Source organism: Malaclemys terrapin, chromosome 1 (assembly GCF_027887155.1).
Source record: "Malaclemys terrapin pileata isolate rMalTer1 chromosome 1, rMalTer1.hap1, whole genome shotgun sequence".
NCBI classification, from domain to species: domain Eukaryota; kingdom Metazoa; phylum Chordata; order Testudines; family Emydidae; genus Malaclemys; species Malaclemys terrapin.
In genome coordinates, this window is record NC_071505.1 from 313,960,110 (window position 1) to 313,982,852 (window position 22,743).

The 22,743-nt window shown below is 42.5% G+C and overlaps 1 protein-coding gene across 1 annotated transcript in view; it reads right to left on the reverse strand.

The window, feature by feature from the left end:
• The window catches only part of RNF17 (ring finger protein 17), a 228,577-nt gene that overhangs the window by 62,732 nt on the left and 143,102 nt on the right, over nucleotides 1–22,743 (reverse strand). The window contains exons 29-31 of the mRNA XM_054015507.1: nucleotides 14,740–15,047; nucleotides 12,594–12,757; nucleotides 6,136–6,255 (exon numbers count right to left, since the gene is read on the reverse strand). Of these exons, the coding sequence (XP_053871482.1) occupies nucleotides 6,136–6,255; nucleotides 12,594–12,757; nucleotides 14,740–15,047 (592 nt within the window). The remainder of the gene's footprint in view (nucleotides 1–6,135; nucleotides 6,256–12,593; nucleotides 12,758–14,739; nucleotides 15,048–22,743) is intronic.

Sequence of the window (22,743 nt, forward strand, 5' to 3'; positions counted from 1 at the left end):
AACTCATTTGAATAGCCTTTGGGTTGATAATCAGCAATGCCAGAATAAGCTTAGACAACTACCCGAAATATTTGGTCCTTTGCAAATAAAAGGAAAGAGGTTTGTGAACATCTAAAGTATGCAGCCTAACCTCTCCTTGATTAGAATATAGTTTAGGGAATATATTGGTGGGTGAATCATTTGGTTTAAATGGAAGTTTAACTACTTGAGTAAGAACTTGAGATGAAGTCTGAATGATACTTTATCCCTATGAAAAACTGTATAGGGAGGTCTTTCTGTGAAAGGCTATATTCACACACTTCTTCTGACAGATGTACAATTGCTATAAAAAAGGAAGTCTCCATAGAGAAGCATAATAAGGAACAAGTTGCCAGGGGTTCAAATGAGGATCCAATTAAGCCTGTCAAAACCAAATGAAGATCCCATGGGGAGGGAGGTTGTGTTACTGGTGGAAAAACCCAAACTAGGTACTTATGGTATTTAACCATAATGAGATGGGGAAAAAAAAACTAACTCTTGATAGGAGGATGGTATGCAGAAATGGCTGCCAGGTGTACTCTGATGGCTGTTTAACAATCCAAAGTTCTTCAGTGAAGTAAATATTCCAAACGCAGTTAAAAATAAGTCAATGGGTTGCAGGTGACACTGTTCACACCAAATCCCACATCTCTTCCATTTAGCTGCATAGGTTTGTTTGGTGGAATTTTTCCTACTTTGTATCAAAATATTTTGGATATCCAAAAGAACAAAACCATTTATGAATGACATCCATCCAATAGCCAGGCTGAGAGATAAAGGGAGGCTGGGTTTGGATGTAAAATCTTCCTTTTGTCTTGAGATATCAAATCTGGTAAAAGACGTAAAGGTTTCGGTGAATAAAACAATAAGTTCAATCCTAAGTATCAAAACTGCCTCAACCACCCAGCCCCTATCATGATGATCCTGCAGCACCTTGTCTGTTCTTTCCAAATACCCTGGGAATTATCTGGAACAGAAATTGAGACACTTTTTGTTGTTTATTACAAGCAGTTCTAATGATTGATGACCCCATTCCTGGAATATAACTGTACAACCGAATCTTTGATCATCCACCCATGGTCTGCTAGAGCACTTTGCAGACTGAGGAGATGTATTGCTCTGAGAGATACATGATGCAATATGCACTGGTTCCATAGCCGAAATGCTTCCTGACACAGCAGAGATGAGCATGTCCTTCCCTACCTGTTTGTATAAAGAATAACCATGGTGTTGGTTATCAACTGGTCAGTCCTACTCTTGATTAAAGGATTGAAGACAGCACAGGCTCTGTGAACTGCTCTGAGCTCTAACATATTTATGTACAATTCAGTCTCCTTGCAAGTCCATTGGCCTTGTGTCTGATGACGGTCCAGGTGCATTCCACTCCCCATCCCAAGAGGAACTCATCTGTCACCAAAGTCTTACTGAGAGGGGTGAAGAAAAAGGTACAACCTTGCACGCCTAATTGAGGTCTTTCCACCAATTTAGTGATATAAGATTTGTGAACGATCATCAGAGACATATCCATAAGATGCTTTCTCAGCATGTATGCAAACTCTAGTCAACCCTGCACACAACGCAAGTGTAATCTTACATTCTGCATGACTAATGTGCAGGAAGCTACGTGTCCAAGCAGACACAGAAAAGTCCAAACGGTTGTATGTGGATCTTTTTGAGGCTGATTGGCAAGACTGGACAGACTCAACAACAGCCAGAGTTTACCTGCCCAAACAAGGTAAATTTGTTATCTGATAAGTTTCTGCTAGCAGCTTCTCTCCAAATTCATTACTCATGGGCTAATGGCCCCCAAAGGTGGAATTCAGAGGCCGTCCAATGTTATTGGTGGAGACTCTGGGACTTGGGTCCACCCTTAAGTTCAGACCGCCAGAAGAGTTCCTCCACAGCTGTAGAAACACTCCAGCAACCAATTATCAGCATTAAGACAACTTGGTATAATGTATTAAATTAACCATCAGACAATATATGTCTAAGTGTCCCTTTGAAGAAAATTTTCAGTCCATATTCTGGTCATTTATATGATTAGGGTGAGTTGCATTCAGAGAAAAGCTACCAACAGAAAGCAATGATCAACTAAGAGATTACTCAATCTGTTGCACAGCTTCTCTCCTCATTCATTACTCATGGGAAGTAGCAAGCAGTGAATCACAAAAGCAGATATTGCCAATCTCCCCTTCCCCATCCATTTTGAGGGACACCTCAGGAAAGGCTGTTACAACAGGTGGTGGAGTAACTTCTACAGTTCCAAGATACACAAGATGTTCCTATCCTTATACAGAGGAAAAGGTTTCTATCTGAGTTACTGCCTAATATTGAAGAAGGTAGGGTGGCATCCAATTCTGTACTTGAAGGGACTCATCAAAACCTTCATCTGTTGCTTCAAGTTCAGGAGGGTAACACTGGCCTCTATAATTCATCTTTAGATCACACGAATGGTTTACGAGTCTCAACCCACAGGATGAATACTTCTGCATGTTTCCATACATTCACCATGCAGGAAGTAATTAAGATTTCAGGTGAGATAGAACCATTACAATACAGAGTCCTTCTATTTAGTCTCTTTACAGCACTGAGAGTGTTCACCAAGGTTATAGCTGTCTCGTTAATAGGCAGTGCCATGAATGGAGAATATCCAAGAGTTTAGGAGAAGATTCTTGTACCTCTTCAACTGGTATTTTGAGAATCAGCTATTTGTCTGAACAGGTCCTGAAAGCTCTTGTATTCACCCGGTTGGGATGGGACCACTGCTGCATCTGGGAAAGAGGATGAAACAGCTGCTGGCATTAAATGATCCTCTGGTTAAGAATGCTGCTGCTCAAAAAATTCCTCACGGGGCTCAGGTTCATGTATTGCATTTTGAGACATCCTAGATTCCTGACATGGAGTAGGAAAAAAGGATCTCTTCCTATGAGGTGGTGCAGCGGTGTGATGTCTAGGATATTATTCTCATCCCCCCATTCCCCTGAGAGACCTAGACCCAAATTAAGCCCTCTCCTCTCTTTTCAGATCGATAAGGGCCCCTTGGGGAATAAATAGGGGATCCTTCCCCACTGTGTTGTGAGCCATTAGATGAAAATGCACATTGTTGGGGGACTGCTGAAGCTTCAGCACTAAGATGTATAGTGCTCCTACATGACATTAGCCTCTGAGATAGAATGCATCAGTTTTCGGGTCCTTTGATATCACATACTTCCTTGGTTCCAAGAAGGGCAGAGCTGTAACAGGAGAAGCAAGAATTGAGCTCAACAGTGCCAATATACCTAGTAGACGCATCTAGTGCAGAAGTGAGTAGCATCAAGTACTGACAAGGCTGGCACTACAATGATCATCACTGACATGATGTTCAGTGCTGAGTGATAACTGAAGCCTTGGCCCCGATGCTGGAGACAGCCGATTTTGATTCCAGAGGGTCAATGTGCCCTCAGAGCTCTTGTGGTACCCAGTTTGGGTGGTGGAGTCACTGTAGAGCAGGAGCAGTGAGATGACTTAGACATCCTCTTATTGGAATCTCCTAGTGGGGGGTTGCCCCTGCTCTTCCCAAAGAAAGTGATGCTCCTTTTTATCTAAGGACTTAGGTTTTTCAGCCTTACCTGAGTTCAAAGCCACCTGTCTTTGTAGCTGACAGGGACACTCCTGGACTGGGTAGAACTTGAGGTGGTTTTCCCTGCTCAGATCAAAGGCCCATAGAGTGGCCTAACAAAAATATCCTTAGAATATGCCTCACTAGCTTTCAAGGTAATTTTAGGAAAACTACTCTCATACTGTATATTTATCAGCAATATATGCTTTCCCTAAACAAGAGAGAACATCTTGTGTATCCATCAAATATTGGAATTGCCACTTCACAAGTCTCAGGAGACTGACTTCGGGTGGGACATTATGGAATCTCAGTACTGGGAAACTACAATCAAAGAATAAAACAAAAGCAATAATGAAGTAAAACTTCCCAAAGAAATAAAACTATTAGACTGCCAACAGACAGCTACTCTATCTAAAACTAACTACTATTAATAAGTACACACTTTATTTACAGATAAGAGAGTGAAGAGTAAAGGCGTGGATACTAAAACAACAAGGAGTCTGGTGGCACCTTAAAGACTAACAGATTTATTTGGGCATAAGCTTTCGTGAGTAAAAACCTCACTTCTTCGGATGCATGGCGTGGATACTGAAGAGCTCAATCTCGCAGTCTCAGGTAGTGAGAAGGAACTGAGTGGTCACTGGGATTGGTCTGCCCTTTATGCCCTCAGTATGGGAGTACAAGGACACAGGGTATGTCTACATAGCCCGTGGCAGCAAGCCTCCCACCTAGGTCGATCGATTCAGGATAGCAGGCTTCAGGTTCTAAAACGGTGCTCTAAAAATATCTGTACAGACAAGCTAAATATAATAATATATGGAGATATACCTATCTCCTAGAACTGGAAGGGACCCTGAAAGGTCATCGAGTCCAACCCCCTGCCTTCACTAGCAGGACCAAGTACTGATTTTGTCCCAGATCCCTAAGTGGCCCCTTCAAGGGCTGAACTCACAACCCTGGGTTTAAGCAGGCCAATGCTCAAACCACTGAGCTATCCCTCCCCAGCTCCGGCTGCAGCTTGGGCTCTAAAGCCTAGGGAAGGCTCTGAAGCTCAGCCCTAGCCACAACTTGAAACCACGGTCTATATGTACAGCTATTTTTAGAGCACAAGTGTGAGCCCTGCTACCCCAACTATGTTGACCTGGGCTGGGAGGCTTGCTGCTGTGGGCTGGGTAGACATAGGATTAGGGTACAATGTCCACAATTATCCAAAAGACTCCAGTTTCTAGTGCATGGGACACATGTACACCAAGAGTGGAACACATATGGACAAGCACTCTATGAAGAATTAGAAGGCTCTGAAACAGAAGTTAGGGTCAGTGTGCTATACTTTCTTTTGACAGCTGGAAGGGAGTGGAGTGAAAGCAATGGGTTAGACCAAGAAGAAAGGGGACAGAGAACAAAGAAAGGGGAAGAGAACAAACATCTCCCCCAATAGTGCATGAAGATTTAGTAATATTTATGCATTTCTATTTAGATTTAGTCTTATTATATATAATAATTGTTATAAATAATCAGTCTTATTGTGCTTATTTTATCTTGCTGATATAAACAGGCTTCATTCTTAATAACTTTGGAAATATAAAAATTACTGAAGACCAGCTGACTTAAATTGCATTCCTCTTTCTGATGTTCAGCTCATGAGATGATTCACTAGAGGTCTTTGGGACAACAACTATGGTGAAATGTGTTTGAGAGTGCCTCTAACTGTACATGAGAAAAATACACATATACGTAATCACTTATTTACATGCATAATCAAGCTGGTTGGAAGATCTTTGAAACATTTTTCGTCAAAGCCGAAATATCGGATCACTTTCAGACCTGAGCTGAAAACCTGACCTTTTCAGTCCAAAACGAGACATTTTGACACTTCCATTTCACAAAAGTGGAATGAAAATAAATGTCAATACCTAAAAAGGTGTGAAACAGAAGTGTCATTTTCTGGTCAGCTCTAACAAATTACCATGATTATGCATGTAATTGTGGATGTGCCTAATTAAGAAAATCTAGTCCCAAATGTGTAGAATAAAAGTGTGTGCATGGGGGAAGGGGGAAATGGGTGGAGGGGATGGAGAATGAGAAGACAGCAAGAGAGGCGCTGTACATTACTGATTTCCGCTGTCCTTCCATATGGTTGCTAGCTTAAGAGCCCAATTTTTTGAACCCATGTGTTATATATAGATTGAAACAGATTACAGAATTGCTTTAAACTAAACTATTTTGCTTTCCAATCCTACTATTAAATGAATCACTCATACTCTTTGTTTTTATGCAGCCAGTGAATACAAAATAATACAAAACTGCACTTAAATTACATATTTAGAATACAGAAAACAAAAGTCAATAATTTCATTCTTATAAGTGAATATCTGACACTACAAACTATCACTCTGAACTCAAAATGGAATTCCCAAATACTGGCTAGATGTACAAGAGTATCCTTTATTTAATGTACTATTAATTAGTATATTAATTTTAGTAACTACAAAAAGTCTTCAAATTTAGTGTTTACTCACTGGCACTGTTTTATAGAGCTGACATGGTATGCAAAATGTAGGTATGTCAGCATACAACGCAACTGGATAGAGATGACACTGAGGGATCTTCTCAATGTAGCCATAGTCCACGTACTGCACCTATATAAAATAAATAAAATGAAAAATTACTTTTCTAAAAATGCTGCTTTTTAGAAGAAAAAAATCACTCTCTGGTAAACAGTCAATTTCTTTTCTCTAAAAACACATGGTGTCTCAGAGCTGGAGGTGACTGGGGTCAAAAAATAAGGGCCACCCATACCTTCTTCAGGCTGACGTAAAGGGGGAATCTCCGCAGACATATGTTGTTCCTGCCTTCATGGCTCCCTTCTTGAGAAATTTACGAATCCTAAATTTCCTACATTGTTCAGTCTTACTCAGGAATGACCTGCAGATACTGCCCTTGGAAGGTACATGTGCTTCCCCTGAGTACTATAAACAGATGGTGTAGTCTGATCAGAATCATCTTGTGGCACTTATTGTAGCTTTTAAAGCCACGGATTGCTAGCCTTCCCCCCCCCTTAACTATTGGAGGGTCAGGGGAACAAGGAGCATACGGTAACAGTTTCCTAGCAGAGCTGTTTTGGGAGTGGGGGAAGTTAAGGAACCAGATCCCTCATAAGCTAGTTCCTAACTAACTGTAAGCAGAACTAAGAGGCTTTAACAATTTTAATAACTATTTACAGTGTGAGGTTAGAAAAAGTCAGCATGGACAATGAAGCTCTGTCCTAAAGCACGAACAGTAATAAAGAACTAAGATGGTAGCAGTCTGGCAGCCTTTATTCCTTTGGTGCAGAATATGAGCAAAGTGGGGGTGTACGCATGGATCACATAAACCCTGCTAAAGAAGCTTCTCCAGTCCTGGGCACATGGAATATATGTACAACCTGAAGTACGTTATACATAAGGATAAATGCTTGAAGAAGAACTGAATAGATAGTTCAGGCAAACTATCATTAAGACAGAGTCATGCCAAAAGATAGGGGGTCAGATAAAAGGAACATGCCTACTTGAGAACATAAATTGAAACATAATAATAGTAATATCAGCAATTCATTCAGCATGTGATCATTATGAAACATTTAACTTTTTAAAAATAGATTACTTATTTTGAAAAGGTGACCACATTCAAGAGAGGATGAAATCCATAAGTCAGTCATAATTACAAAGTTTCTATGCTCTTAGGAGAGCAGTTTTACTATTGCCAGCAAAATCAAAAAAGAAAATATTACTCACCCTGTGCAATAACTGTAGTTCTTCAAGAGGTGTCTCCTTAGGAGTGCTCCATTTCAGATTCATATATGCCTCTCATGCTCTCAATTGTAGATTTCTAGCTAGCAGTTCATTCAGCCCGTGCACTTATCCTATGCTTCCTCATGGCATACACCGAGGCTACACAAGGCTGTGTGGGTGAACCACCTTCAGTTCCTTCTCTACTCAGTCATCACCTAGAGCAGTGGCTCTCAACCTTTCCAAACTACTGTACCCCTTTTCAGGAGTCTGATTTGTCTTGCATACCCCCAAGTTTAACCTCACTTAAACTACCTGCTTACAAAATCAGACAAAAATGCAAAAGTGTCACAACATACTAATACTGAAAAATTGCTTACTTTCTCATTTTTATTATATAATTATAAAATTAATCAATTGGGATAATATTGTACTTACACTTCAATGTATAGTATATAGAGCAGTATAAACAAGTCATTGTATGAAATTTTAGTTTGTACTGACTTTGCTTCTGCTTTTTATATAGTCTGTTGAAAAATTAGGCAAATACCTAGATGAGTTGATGTGTACCCCAAGGGTACACATTTCCCTGATTGAGAACCACTGCTCTAGAGAACAACCAAAAAAAGGGGAAGGAGGGTGGGTGGTGGAGCACCCATAGGGGAACACATCTCAAAGAACTTCAATTACTGAACAGGGTGAGTAACATTTCCTCCTTCTTCAAGTAGTGACCCTACAGGTGCTCCACTTTAGGTGATTTCTGAGCAGTATCCCTAAAAGTAAGGGGGAGGGGGAGGCTTTGGAACAGGATCTAGAATTGAAGGTAGTACTGCCAAGCCAAGTGGTGCATCAGATCTGATGGTATGGCGCAGAGCATAATGCTTTAAAAATGTATGGATTGAAGACCAGGTAGTGGCTCTACATATCTCAGATACTGGGACATTCTTCAAAAATTCAGCAGACGTTGCCTGCGATCTGGCTGAATGTGCTCTCTCCCCCTCCCCCAGCAGTGTCTTTCCCATCATCCCAGGGAGTAACTGCAGGCTTCTTGCTCCAGACACACCTCCCTTCTCCCAGGGAGTGCTTGTTGCCAGCTTCCAGGCTTATATAGGACCTGCCTCTTCCTGCCCAGCTGAGCCTGTTCTATTTAAATCCCTGCTTTCTTTCTCCAGATGCAGTCCAGGAAGTTAAATGGCCCACTTAGCCATCTTAAACCTTTCAGGCCTTGTGGGGGGTGAATACCACATCACAGGTCCCAAGATGGAGTGGGGTACTAATGTGGGGGAAGGGATTACCCAGACCCCTAATAAATCTGGATGATACTGGGTAAGCAAAAATGGAGAATCCCTCAACTTGGGAATGAAAGGCGGACATGGCAGCCTGGTGTACCCTGACCGAATGGATGGATAATCTAGAGGTCTTCAGATCCTGCAGGTAGCTTGGGATGAGTGAAAGGGGAATTGATTCTGGACGCAGGTACTGACTGTAGTAGGAAGAGAGCCTGATACATAAGCCCTTGTATCAGTGGCCCGGTATGAGGCCTGGGCTAAAGTAGTAGTCAAAGCTTTGCTAACATAAAGCAAAGTCAGCAAGAGATAGGCTGTAAGCAGGAGTTAGGCTCTGCCTGTGTACACGCTCACAGAGCTTGGCAAGAACAGAGCTGGTATTGCAAAAACACACGCTTTCCTAAGAAAGACTCGGCACAGGACACTCACAAAAATACATTCCGGAAGCATGGTACCAGAACACCCCGATACCAAGTATGATACAACCTGCTCTCCCCCAAATATAACAGGAACACGCTGACCCATCTTAAAGACAAGGTCAGGATGACAGCATGATGGATAGAGATGTTTTGATTGAACCAACATGAACAAGGTGATGGGTGGCACCTAGGTATAACAGAGGGTGGCACCTGGATATATTAGAGGGGCAATACGTAACTTGTTTGTATCGGTGTATAAAGAGATATTTCAGAGGGAGTGTTTTGGGCCAGCCGAGGGAGGAATGGAAAGTCCCACCATTCACTGAGCTGTGTCCACTGTCACTGGCATACATGTCTTAGACTAGGTCTATCCCCGATAGATCGATCGCTATCTGCCGATCCGGCGGATAGTGAAGACGTGCCCTTAGTATCCTCAGAGTCTGCCAGGTGCTATTACCATACTTAGTCAACAGTAAACCTGGCTGTGTGCCTTCATGCCTTAATGGATCTTGTGGTCATTGAGCGGTTTACTCGAGGTCTGCTGTGCCAGCTACCTGTGAAGAGCCGGGGCGGCATACAGAGGGAATGCATGCAGCCAAACATCTATCAACACTGATGACCACACCAGTGGACAATCTCTTCCGTTTCTGTGGGTAAGTAGGGAGAAATGATGTTATTCTACTGTTTAATAACACCTGCTGTACCACCATAGAGCAGAAAATCTATATACCCAAGAACCATCCCGGAGCCACACCCTGAGGCACAGAACTGCCAGGCTGGGGTGTAGAGTGTGACCGGCATCCTGATACAGGATATGAGGAATGGTCTGGTGCTTGATCAACAGCTGGACACAGCTGACACAGGTAAGGGTATCAAGCTTGTCTCATCCAGGTAGGTACTATGAGGATAACTCTGACCTTGTCCTACCTGATCTTGTTCAGTGCTCTGGAATTAAGGGCATTGGGGGAAAAGGGACAGAATATACTTTTCTGCCACAGTAGAAGCAACACATCCCCCAGGGAGCAGTAACCCAAAGTCTCCCTTTAATAGAAGAGAAGGCACTTCCTGTTTTCAAAGGCGATGAAAAGATGGATCTCTGGCCATCCTTAACTCTGAAATATGCTATGGAGAACCTAAGGGTCCAGCTCCCATTTGTAGTCATGGGAGAAGTGTCTGTTGAGGGCATCAACAGTGGTGTTCCAGATGCCTGGAAAGCAAACTGCTGAGATCTGGATGTGGTGGCTATGAAACCAGTTCCAATGCTTTGTAGCTTCAGCAACAAGAATGCAGATCTTGCTCCGCCCTGCTTGTTGATGTAAAACTTGCAGCAGAACAGATTGTTCTTCATGGCCTTGATTGTTTTGTCCCCAATGAGGGGCAGGAGATGAAGGGAAGGATTCCTGACCACCCTGAGCTCCAAAAAGCTTGATGTGGAGATTGGTCTCATGGGACTGTCCATCTGCCCTGAACCACGAAGAGGTAGAGGTGGGAACCCCACATTAATCAGGATGCATCAGTCATTAGAGTCATTAATAGAGCTGAGTGACAGAAATGGACACCTGCACAGAGATGGAGTTGCTCCTTCCATTAGTTTAGAGAGTTCATTATGTACACTGTCACCCATTAGTCCAAAGCATTCCTGTCACAGAACAGACAATTCCTAACCAACCTGGGAAGCAGCAGAGCATAACCTTGCATGGATTGATCACAATGGTACAAGCTACCATATGGCCCAAGAGTTGAAGATAGATTCTTATTGTGGTTTGAGAGCTCCTCTGAATTCTCCCTACCAGTCCTGACAGAGTCACAAATCTGTCTAAAGGGAAGTACTCTCTGGCTGTCACAGAGTCCAGATATGTCCCTATAAACTGTATCCTTTGTACTGGTACTAATGTGGATTTCTTTACATTCAGCTGTAGACCCAACTCATGAAACAGAGCAAGAGCCTTCTGGGTTGACGATAACAGTGACTTGAAAGAATGGTCTTTGAGATACCGGAAGACAAGAATTATTCCCTTCCAAAGGTAAGCCGCAACTACTGCTAGAACCTTTGAAGATATCCTTAGGTTCCAAGGATAGGCTGAGCACTTGGTACTGGAAATGATCTTGGTTTATGATAAATTGTAGGTATTTCCAGTATGATGGGTGTATATTGATATGGATGTAGGAGTCTTGTAGGTGGAGGGATGAAAATCAGTCCCCTTCCTCTAGTGAAGTAATTATAGTAGCCAGTCACCATCCTGAACTTTTGGGGTTTCACAAATTTGTTCAGCTGTCTTAGATTGAAGATCGGCTTCCAACCGCCATCCTTCTTTGGTACTAGGAAGTATTGAGTAGAACCCTCTGCCCCTGCAAGGGAAAGGAATCAGTTCTACTGCTCCTAGCTGGAGGAGAGAGTCCACCTCTTGCCTTTGTAAAAGCTTGTGAGAAGGCTCCCTGAAGAGGGATGGGTAGGGGAGGTGGAAGGGTGACTGGGCAACAAAATGGCAGATGAAATTCAGTGCTTACCAGTGCAAAGTAATACATACTGGAAAAATATAATTCCAAATACACATACAAAAGGATGGGGTCTAAATTAGCTGTTACCACTCAAGAAAGAGTCATTGAGGCTAGTTCTCTGAAAATGTCTGCTTAATGTGCCAAGTATCAGGAGGTAGCCGTGTTAGTTTATCCACAAAATCCACCGGACTCCTTGTTGTTTTTGCTTAATGTGCAGCGCAGTGCAAAAAGCTAACAATGTTAGGAACCATTATGAAGGGGCTAGATAAGAGAAAACATCATAATACCACTATATAAATCCATGGTATACCCACATGCAGTTCGTTCACCTCATCTCAAAACAGGTATACTAGAATTGGAAAAAGTACAGGAAAGGACAACAAAAATGATTAGAAGTATGGAATGCCTTACATAAGAGAAGAGATTAAAAAGACGGACTGTTCAGATTAGAAAAGCAATGACTAAAAGAAATATAATAAAGATCTACAAAATCATGAATGGTGTGGAGAAAGTAAGTGTTATTTACTCCTTCATATAAACACAAGAACTAGGGGCCACCCAATGAAATTAATAGGCAGCAGGTTTAAAACAAACAAGTATTTCTTCACACAATGCATACTCAACCTGTGAAATTTCTTGCCAGGTGATGTTGTGAAGACCAAAAGTATAATAGGGTTCCAAAAAGAATTAGATAAGTTCATGGAGAATAGGTCCATCAATGGCTATTAGCCAACATGGTTAGGGATGCAACTCCATGCTCTGGGTGTCCCTAAACTTCCAACTGCCAGAAGTTGGGACTGGATGACATGGGATGGATCACTTGATAATTGCCCTGTTCTGAACATTCACTCTGAAGCATCTGGCACTGGCCACTGTTGGAAGACAGGATATTGGGCTAAATGAACCATTGGTTTGACCCATTGTGGCTAGTCTTGTGCTTTTATGAACAATCACTTATACCATTTGTCATAAAAGAAAAACAACAACAAAAAAAAATCAAACTTACCCTGACAGTACCACCACCAACTTCTATAACTTTACCTCGATACCACATGGTATCCGATCCTCTTACAACACAAGCTGCTTCTTTTCTCCAACAATATGGTTCCAGAAGACCAAGACATTTGAAGTTATTTTGTATATCAGCCATCAATTTGTTTAGTTCATTTTCTGAACAAGAATTGGATAAAAGAGAAAGTGAACTTCAAAAAATGGATTTCAGATTATTTATAGGTGCAAATAATTGTTTTAACCACTACACATATAGTTACTGTATACTAGGCTGGGGCTGTAGAACAATAATTTAAAGGTTAAACTATACAGCTTTTCACATTTTAATTTCCAAATATCTTCCACTAGGTTGGGAATCTTACCTATTGCAAGTCCTTATAATTCCATTGTGTTGGAATAATAGTGGCAAATATAGGGGTTATATTATGGAAAATATATTTTCCATATTTTAAACCAGTTAACACTATCTAATGACAATGGCTGAAATAACTTCTAAGCCACATTTCATACTTAGTTATACAAATTCTTAAAAGAAGAAAAAATTGCTATTAAATGTAAATAGGATTTACATTTTATCAGGATAAAACATGAAGTCTGGGTTGCAAAACCACATCCCTGAGGAAGTTACTGCTATTATTGAGAATATAAGGATAAATAGTCCAGGATTCTATCATGTTGGAAAGAAATCTAGGACTGCTTCCTTGTTTATTTGTAGAGTCTAACTGATTCCCAAACAGAGCTTAGAGTTCTCAATGACAAGGAAGTCAATACAGTAAACTTGTGGAGCTTCCTAACATACAGAAGAACTCTAGATGAACTGAAGAGGTATACAGGGGAGTCGCACCTTACGCGGGGGTTAGGTTCTAAAGTCAGCGCGTAAGGCGAAAATTGCGTATAGACAAACGCTCATTGAGTGGAATGGCGGGCGGAATCGCCCGCACTACAGGTACTGTATTTAAATTGTTATTTTTCTCTTTTTTTTGTTTTGCCGAGCATGTATAGTTAAAATCACATAAGTTAAATGCGCCTATGATGCAACTCCACTGTAGTTTCCAAAAGCGTTCAGAGTAAATTTTAGGCATGTAAGGCAGCAGTTGAAGAGAGAATATTACAGAAGCAACAACTAATTCTGTAACTGTATCTCTGAAATGAAGTATCTGAAAATAAGGCTTTGTGACTGCATATCACTGCAAACAAAACGAGGGGGGGAAGCTGATAAAATTCAAATGTGAGACAGCAGCAATGAACAAAAAGAGAAAAAGAGTTCCAGAGGAAGTAGCAATGACTTTTTAGAGACTTACTTAAGACTAACAGGTTTCCCAAAAAGTCCCTGAATTGTTTTACATACAAGTCATATCAACTATTGCAAGAGAAACACAGAATCCTCAAATCTGGTCTGGGGGACTATCAATTTTACTTTACTTTATAAAATCTGTATTTCTAATTTTGTAATCTGCAAATATGATCTTTAATAACTGAACAAAAAAATCTTTATTAAGACTACCAAGTGGTCAATTTTTTTGTAGCAAAGTGTTATCTGGACACTGGGCAGATTAAAATGGATTTCTAATAAGCAATCGACTAGTATTAATTAGAAATACGAAAGATACTGAGTCAATTAGGCTGGAATTTTCAAAGGCACCTAAAAGAATTAAGCACCTAACGCCTACTGAAAGTCATTGACATTTGGGCATATAACTACTTAAGGCTGGGATTTGCAAAGAGGCCTAAAACTAAGTTTCACCTGATATTCAAGATGCAGTGTTACAAAGTTAATTTTTTTCCCAAATGCAGCATGACAGCTACTACTCTATGTCTGTCCAATAGCACATATAAAGCACTCAAAGACTACTGTGAAGAGGGCAGTAAAATCAGAAATAGAAATGTGTCTTTTGTAGAAGGTGTCATCTTCAGGGTTGTTGGGGGTGTGTGTGTGTGCGCGCGTGTGCGTGTTTTTTTTAAGCCACAAGGACTTTTAGCTTACAGATTACTTTTGCACAGATAACACATGGTCAAAAGGAACTTGTCACATCCAAAGAATGGCACCTTCAATGGCCATGTATGCGCTAATACTGCCCTCCTAGCTCAGCATTAGCAACTGAACCATAAAAACATGTATTTATTGCAATTCAAAATCTTACCTAATGATTTGGGCACCATATAAATAGTTCCATCATCTCCAATACAGTTTATTATAGCCTGTAATTCTTTCATGTCAGGTATAATTGGAGGTTTATATGCTCCATCCATTCTTGACTTAAGCACTAGTTTCTTTGACTCATGTTCTTTAGGTTCATTAACAGAAAGAGTAACTTCTTTCTCTGGCACTAAACACTTTGGTGTACATTCAGTTTCTAGAATCAGCTCATTTAAGCATGGACTCTCTTGCTTCAAAGGAACTTCAAGAGGTTTCTCAGGATCTGCATCACTAATATCAATTTCATGAGTTCTATCAGATACAACACAAAATATATCAAAAGATGAAAACTCTGAAGCATGAAAGAGTAAGATAATCTAAAGAAAAATGATCTAAGTGTGAAATTATAACTATTCATTTTAACAAAACAGGTATCAAAATATACTTACTCCATCAGCATAAGTAACTGCAATGTACATTAGACTGTGATGCTGATAATATGTTCTATCACATGTAAATTTAAAATGCTAATTGTCTATAAAGTTTTCAGAAGAAAACGTAAGTTTTCTACTCCTGGGGGAATTCTGCACCAAAATAAATAAATAAATAAAAAATAATCTATGCATAATATTTTAAAATTCTGCATATTTTATTTGTCAAAATAACACAATATAATCACACCAGTTTCAATTATTTTGGTAATTTATTTCAAAAATACCTGTCCACAAGTATGGCTGTAACAATACAGACAATGAAAAAGATTCAGGAAATTTTTTTTGACAAATCAAGTCCTTACTAAGCATATTAATACAGAACTCTGAGCAGGGTGGATAAAAATCAATGATTTAAAAAAAATAAAAAAAATCGATTTTTAATTTAAATCGGATTTTTTTATTTAAATCAGGTTTTTTTAATTAAGATATCTTTCAGCTATAATGTATCTCATCATGGAATAGGGATTATAAATTCTAATCCTATAGTATGAGACAATATATTCATGCAATGTTTAAGAAAAGTTTTGTAAACGAGTTCCAATAGTTCATGGATTAGGGACCCAATCTTATGGGGTTCCAGGGGATTCTGTATAAATTATTTAGGTTAATCTTTCTATCTAGCCAATGAGACTCAGTGCTCAGTCTAGAAGATACCATCAGGGATGCTTAGTTTTGCAGTTCTCAAACTGTGGATTTGCATCTCCAGAGATAACATGCTTGTTAACAGCAAAAATGTTGATGGATGGGAGAAATAACAGACCTCAATCCTATTCTCCCTCTGCAAATTTGTGTACACAGAGTCAATCCCTTTCCCTTACCTCTCTCTAAAAATGCAAAGTTTCAAAAAGTTCAATCAATAGAAGATTGTGGGGGGTGGAATAGAACTGGACAAGGAGAAGAAGTCTGGAGATAAATGTGAGAAGGGAGGGACAGACAGTAGAAACAAAAGTGAAACTGTTTAAGCAGCATATTCCAGAAGTTCTGAGGTCTTTCTGAGTGTAGCCTTCATTGATTTCAGATCTCCCATACCATTCTCTCACTAGAAGAGAAAACCTATAATGGCAGCAGGCTGTAAAAGAGACCCAGTTTGGAAATATTTTAATAAAGTTCCTCTACCTGTGGGTAAAACAGGCATGCGTGCAAAATGCAAACAGTGCAACAAAGTAATGCTAGTGTTCCTTCTCAGGAGAAAGCTGCGTTGAAGATGATGAAAGGAACGTTTCTGAACATGCAGGATCTTCAGGTTGGTAAACTTTTTTATTTCACACTTCTTTCTTAAGGACTGCCTGTCTTCCTTCTTGACTATACTTGAATTCTCATGTTTGAGCAAAAAAGATAGTTGTTACACTATGGTACTATCATTTTAGATGCAGTTGTGATAAAACACATAGCTGAATAGACAAATCTTTCTTTTACAATTTCACCTTTAAAGTACTGTCAGTGAATGCATTGAGTAATACTAAATGAGCAGTATGGTGGTAATAATTAAATAACTGCATTGACTTATTTTGTTTAGGAGAATTCATCCTCAACATACAGGATTCTGAACACTATCCACCTTCAAGATCACCATAATTTTCTATAGTTTCAGAGTTATCTGCCAATGATAGTGTTTCAGTCACATCATGTATGTCATAGAGCCACAGTATATCACCTGTAGCAAAAAGAAAAAAAATATCTATCATCCAGAAACAACCGTAGATACATTTGTGATAAGAACCAGCAGATTAAAAAAAGAAGTAACTGATGAAAAAATTGCCTGGTTTGTTTATGCAACCACTCTCCTTTCCGTATGATTGAGAACCCACACTTCATTAACATGGTTCAGTCATTAAGACCAGGATACAGTCCACCCAACTGAGCTGATGTCACTGGTAAATTGCTGGATAAAGTGTATGAAAGAGAAATTGAGCAGCGTGCAAAAGATCTAGAGGGTGAAATCGTTAACCCGAGTATTGATGGGTGGAGCAATGTCCACAATGATCTTGTTGTATGTGCTTGTGTGACAACAGAAGAAGGGAATGTCTTCCTTACAGAAACATTTGATACATCAGGAAATGCACACAGAGCAGAATACTTACAAGAAGTAGCAGCAAAAAATAACAAACTGAAAAAAAATTCAAATGTCTAGTACGCAGCTTGTTCACAGACAATGCTGCAAACGTATCCAAGATGAGAAGAAATTTAGAAGAGAGTGAAGAGAGTCCCAAGCGAATAAGAGGAGGTTACTCACCCTGTGCAGTAACTGACGTTCTTTGAGATGAGCGTCCCTGTGGGTGCTCCACTCTAGGTGTTGGTGCGTCCCTGCGCCTTCACTCGGAGACTTTTCGTAGCAGTACTCGTACTGGCCACACATGCGCAGAGGCTGCCCCCCGCAGTGAGTCTAGGATAATAGTGCGCATGCGTGGCCAATCTCCTCAGTTCCTTCTCTACAACGGAGGCTACCCCAACTCCGAAGTAGAGGGGAGGAGGGTGGGTAGTGGAGCACCCACAGGGACGCTCATCTCGAAGAACGTCAGTTACTGCACAGGGTGAGTAACCTCCTCTTCTTCTTCGAGAGATGTCCCTGTGGGTGCTCCACTCTAGGTGACTTAAAAGCCGTGTGTCTTAAGGAGGTAGGGACTATGGATCTGATAGGAATGCCGTTGATAGTACAGCCCTGCCCAAACGTATATCAGATAGAGGGCCTTGAGTAAGGGCATAGTGTTTAACAAAAGTGTGCTCAGAGGACCAGGTAGCTGCTTTACAGATATCAGCCAGGGGAACTTTGCGTAAGAATGCTACAGAGGCAGCCATAGATCTAGTGGAGTGTGTTCTGATGCCGTCTGGAGGTGTAACTTTCTTCATCTGATAGCACAACCGGATGCACTGAGAAATCCAGTTCGAAAGTCTCTGGGTAGAAATAGGTGTACCTCTGGAACGCTCCGCGATGGAAACAAAAAGTCTGGAAGAATTTCTAAAAGGTTTGGTTCTATCCAAATAGAAGGACAAGGCCCTGCGTACGTCTAGTGTATGCATTGAGGCTTCGAACGAGTTCGCATGTGGCTTCGGGAAAAAGGTTGGTAAGTGAATCGGCTCATTAATGTGGAACGAGGAGTGTACTTTAGGAAGAAAATTGGGGTGTAACCTGAGGGTAACCTTGTCTTTGAAAAATATCGTATATGGTGGGTCTGCCATAAGAGCTGCTATTTCTCCTGCCCGCCTGGCGGAGGTAATTGCCACTAAAAATGCTGTTTTCATTGAAAGGTGTAAAAGGGAACACGTGGCTAGGGGTTCAAATGGTTGTTGGGTTAGGCAAGAGAGAACTAGATGAAGGTCCCACGGGGTGGTGGGTGGTTTTATGTCTGGGTATAGGGTTTGGAGTCCCTTGAGGAAGCGCTTGGTGATAGGATGAGCAAATACGGAAGTACCATCAATTTTGTCATGAAAAGTTGTAATAGCAGCTAAATGGACCCTGATGGAACTGGAAGAAAGGCCGGATTGCTTAAGGTCCAATAGGTAGTCAAGTATGAGCGGAAGAGGTGCTGATGTGGGACTAAGTTGTTTAGTTGAACACCAGTGTGTGAATCGTTTCCACTTACATAGATAGGTGGTGCGAGTAGATTGTGTTCTGCTATGCAGGAGCACTCTTTGAACTTGTTCAGAACAATCTAGTTCATTTTGGGAGAACCATGTAGGAACCATGCTTTGAGGTGGAGCATGGATAAGTTGAGGTGGAGAAAACGGCCGTGTTGTTGTGATAGGAGGTTCGGAATGAGAGGCAAGGGGATTGGTGGTCGAATGGACATTTTGGTGAGAAACGGAAACCAGGGCTGTCTGGGCCATGATGGGGCAATTAGGATCACCTTGGCGCCATCTGTTCGTATTTTTATCAGGACCCTGTTCAGAACCGGTATTGGGGGAAATGCATACAGTAAGTTTTGGTGCCATGGGATCATGAATGCGTCTCCCAGGGAATGTTTGCCTAGCCCTGCTCTGGAGCAAAAATTGGGACATTTCTTGTTTTTTGCAGTTGCAAAGAGGTCTATTGCTGGGTAGCCCCAAATGCGGAATATGTCGCGAATGATGTGCTCGTTTAATTCCCATTCGTGATCCCACGGGAAACGTCTGCTTAGTTCGTCTGCTGTGGTATTCATCACTCCAAGAAGGTAGGCTGCTGATACCCAGATGTTGTTCGCAATGCACCAGTTCCAGAGTTTCATAACCTCTGTGCACAGAGACTGGGATCGAGCTCCCCCCTGCCTGTTCAGGTAGAACATGCATGCAATATTGTCTGTCATTATGCGTACGTGTTGGTTCTTGATCAGTGGTAGGAATTGACAGCACGCATTGCGAATGGCTCAAAGTTCTAGGACATTTATATGGAGAGAGGTCTCGGTTGAAGACCAAAGCCCCTGGGCTGTGTGGTGAGACATGTGTGCACCCCATCCCGTCAGAGATGCATCGGTCGTCAGTATGAGGGATGGAGCCTGCTGAAGAAAGGGGACTCCAGAGCAGAGGTTGGAGTGAATTGTCCACCACTGTAGAGAATCTTTGACTCGGGCAGGTATGGAGAGAGTCTTGTTTAGAGGGTGCACATTCGGTCTGTACACCGTGGCCAACCACGCTTGGAAGCACCTCATATATAGACGTGCATTTTGAACGACGGAGGTGCACGAGGCCATGTGACCTAGTATTTGTAGGCAGTCCCGGACAGTCACCTGGGGACTGTTGCGAATCCTTGTGGCTAGCTGACTTATAGAATTGAAGCGGGCTGGTGGGAGAGATGCCAACCCCGTCCGGGAGTCGAGGTATGCCCCTATGAACTCCAGATGTTGGGTGGGGTATAATGTGGATTTGTTTTTGTTTACTTGCAGGCCTAAAGATAGGAAACAATCGATGGTAAGCCATATGGATCGGAGAGCTTCGTCGAACGTTGAAGCTTTGAGGAGGCAATCGTCTAGGTAAGGAAATATTACGACCCCTTGTTTTCTGAGGTAGGCTGTAACTACGGCTAGGATCTTGGAAAAAACACGGGGGGCCGTGGACAGTCCGAAAGGGAGAACCCTGTATTGGAAATGTGTGGAGCCGAGAGTAAAGCGTAGGAATCGTCTGTGGGACGGGTGTATAGTCACATGAAAATAGGCATCCTGTAGGTCGAGGGCTGAAAACCAGTTGCCCTGCTCCAGCGCTGGGATTATAGTGGTGAGAGTGACCATCTTGAACTTTTGCTTTTTGACTAATTTGTTGAGCCGCCTGAGGTCGAGGATTGGTCGCCATCCCCCATTTTTCTTCTCTGTTAAGAAATAATGGGAGTAAAAACCCTTCCCTCTGTGTCGTTCTGGCACAGTTTCTACTGCTCCCAGTTGAAGGAGATGCTGCACTTCTTGGAAGAGTAGTTGCTCGTGAGATGGGTCCCTGAAGAGGGATGGGGAGGGTGGGTGGGAGGGAGGGAGAGGAAGGGGATGGCGTATCCAATTGTAACTACCTCTATGACCCATTTGTCGGATGTAATTTTCTGCCATTGATGAATGGTCGTAGGCGGTGTCCAAAGATAGGTGTGCCGGCTGAAGTGGGAACGCTGTTTTCTAAACCCTCGACCAATGCTTCAAATCTGCCTATTAGTTGGAGGGGGTTGCAGCGCCCCTGTAGAATTAGGACGACGACGCTGGAATCTTTGTCTTTGGCGTTGTTGTTGCTGTTGTTGTTCCTGTGGTCTATAGGAGTGTTGTGAAAATGTGGGGTAGCGTGGTCGGTGATAAGGTTGATATCTATATTGTCGTCTTCTGGTCGCAGGTGGCTGGAGGCCTAGGGACCGGAGGGTTGCTCTTGCGTCCTTCATCGAATGCAGCATGTCGTTTGTGGTGGAGGCAAAAAGTTTTTCCCCGTCGAAGGGAAGATCTTCAATGGTGCTCTGGACCTCTCGAGGGAAGAAGGAGGAAGAGAGCCATGAGCCCCGTCGCATGACCACTGCTGTGCGGTCGACCTTGCTGCAGTGTTAGCTACATCGAGGGCTGCTTGGAGAGCGGTGCGTGATATGATTTGTCCCTCGGAAACCAGAGCTGTGAATTGTTGTTTCTTCTGTTCTGGGATGTGATCAATAAAATCCATGAATTTATTATAGTTTTTGTGGTCATATTTTGCAAGGACTGCGGTATAATTAGCTATGCGAAATTGTAGCGTCGAGGATGCATATACTTTACGGCCGAAGAGGTCCAGGCGTTTACTGTCCTTGTTGGCTGGGGTGGAGCGGGCGTACTGTTTGGCCCTCTGGTTTGCTGCGTCCACTACCAATGAGTTTGGCACTGGATGGGTAAAAAGGAATTCAGAGCCCTTTGAAGGAATGAAGTACTTCCTGTCCGCTTGTTTACAGGTAGGTAGGCTAGTGGCTGGATTCTGCCAGATGGATTTAGCGGGTTCTAAAAGGGCTATGTTGATTGGTAATGCCACTCTAGAGGAAGAAGAGGGCTGCAAAATGTCTGTTAGTTCATGCCGTTGTTCAGTGACTTCCTCTAAGTTAATTTTCAAGTCACCTGTAGCTCTTTAAAAGAGGTCTTGGAATTTGGCATAGTCATCCGACGGAGTTGGAGGAAGGGGAAGTAAGGCTTCCTCAGGCGTTACGTCGGACTCTGCTGGAATAGGAGCAGGACTCAGTTGCTCCTGGGAGTGTGACGGTGCTGCCTGGTATCTTATGTCACTGGCAGGTCCGTCACGAGGCAGTGCTAAACCGGTGTTGCGCCTGGTCGAAGTGCCGTAGCGCATGTGTTCTCGGGGGTACGATGCCCATGGTGCCCAACATTGCCAAGGTGGTGGGTAGGGCATAGGTGTTGCCATCCAAGGGTTCACTCCCCATGGGGCAGGATACTGAGGACAGGCTGAGGTAGTTTTTTTGTAACCCCTGTTGATCTGGGTCTGGGAGTCTTGAGAAGGAGAAAAAACTGCCTGTGGATCAGTTTCCTCCTCACTGGAGGAAGGTTGTTCTGATCCTGAGTCCAGCATTGGAGAAAAACAGGCATTTATCAGGGGAGACTGCAGAATAGGTGAGACCAATAGATCTGCTGTCTGAGTGAATTGAAAAGGTGAGGCTCCTGCATGAGGTGAAAGCTGCGGAGGAGGAAGTTGCCCTGAGGGAACATTCCTCTGAGCAGGGGTTTTTCCTTTGATCTCCCTGTCAGCCTGTGCTGCGATTGCCGGTGCCGTGGTAGGTGCCGGGGGGACAACATCAGCCCGCACAGGGTCAGGCAAGGCTGGGAATGTCGGCACCGTGTTCGTCTCGGTGCCGAACGGTGCCATAAACGAGGCAGGCAACTGAAAGCCTGAAGCCTCGGCACCGGAGCTTCGCGCCGCCGCCGCAGCCTGAGGCGGCTTTCGTGCGGTGCCTGAGGAGCCCGGCTCTTCAAAAGTGCTGAGGCGAGGAAACACAGGCAGGGAAACTGTTGACCTGCCTGAGGCACTTTTGTGCTTCACCAACTTCTTTGCTGGAGAGGGCTGCCCCTTTTTTGTAGCTTTCTTCAGTTTTTTTGAAGCGGGGGGGC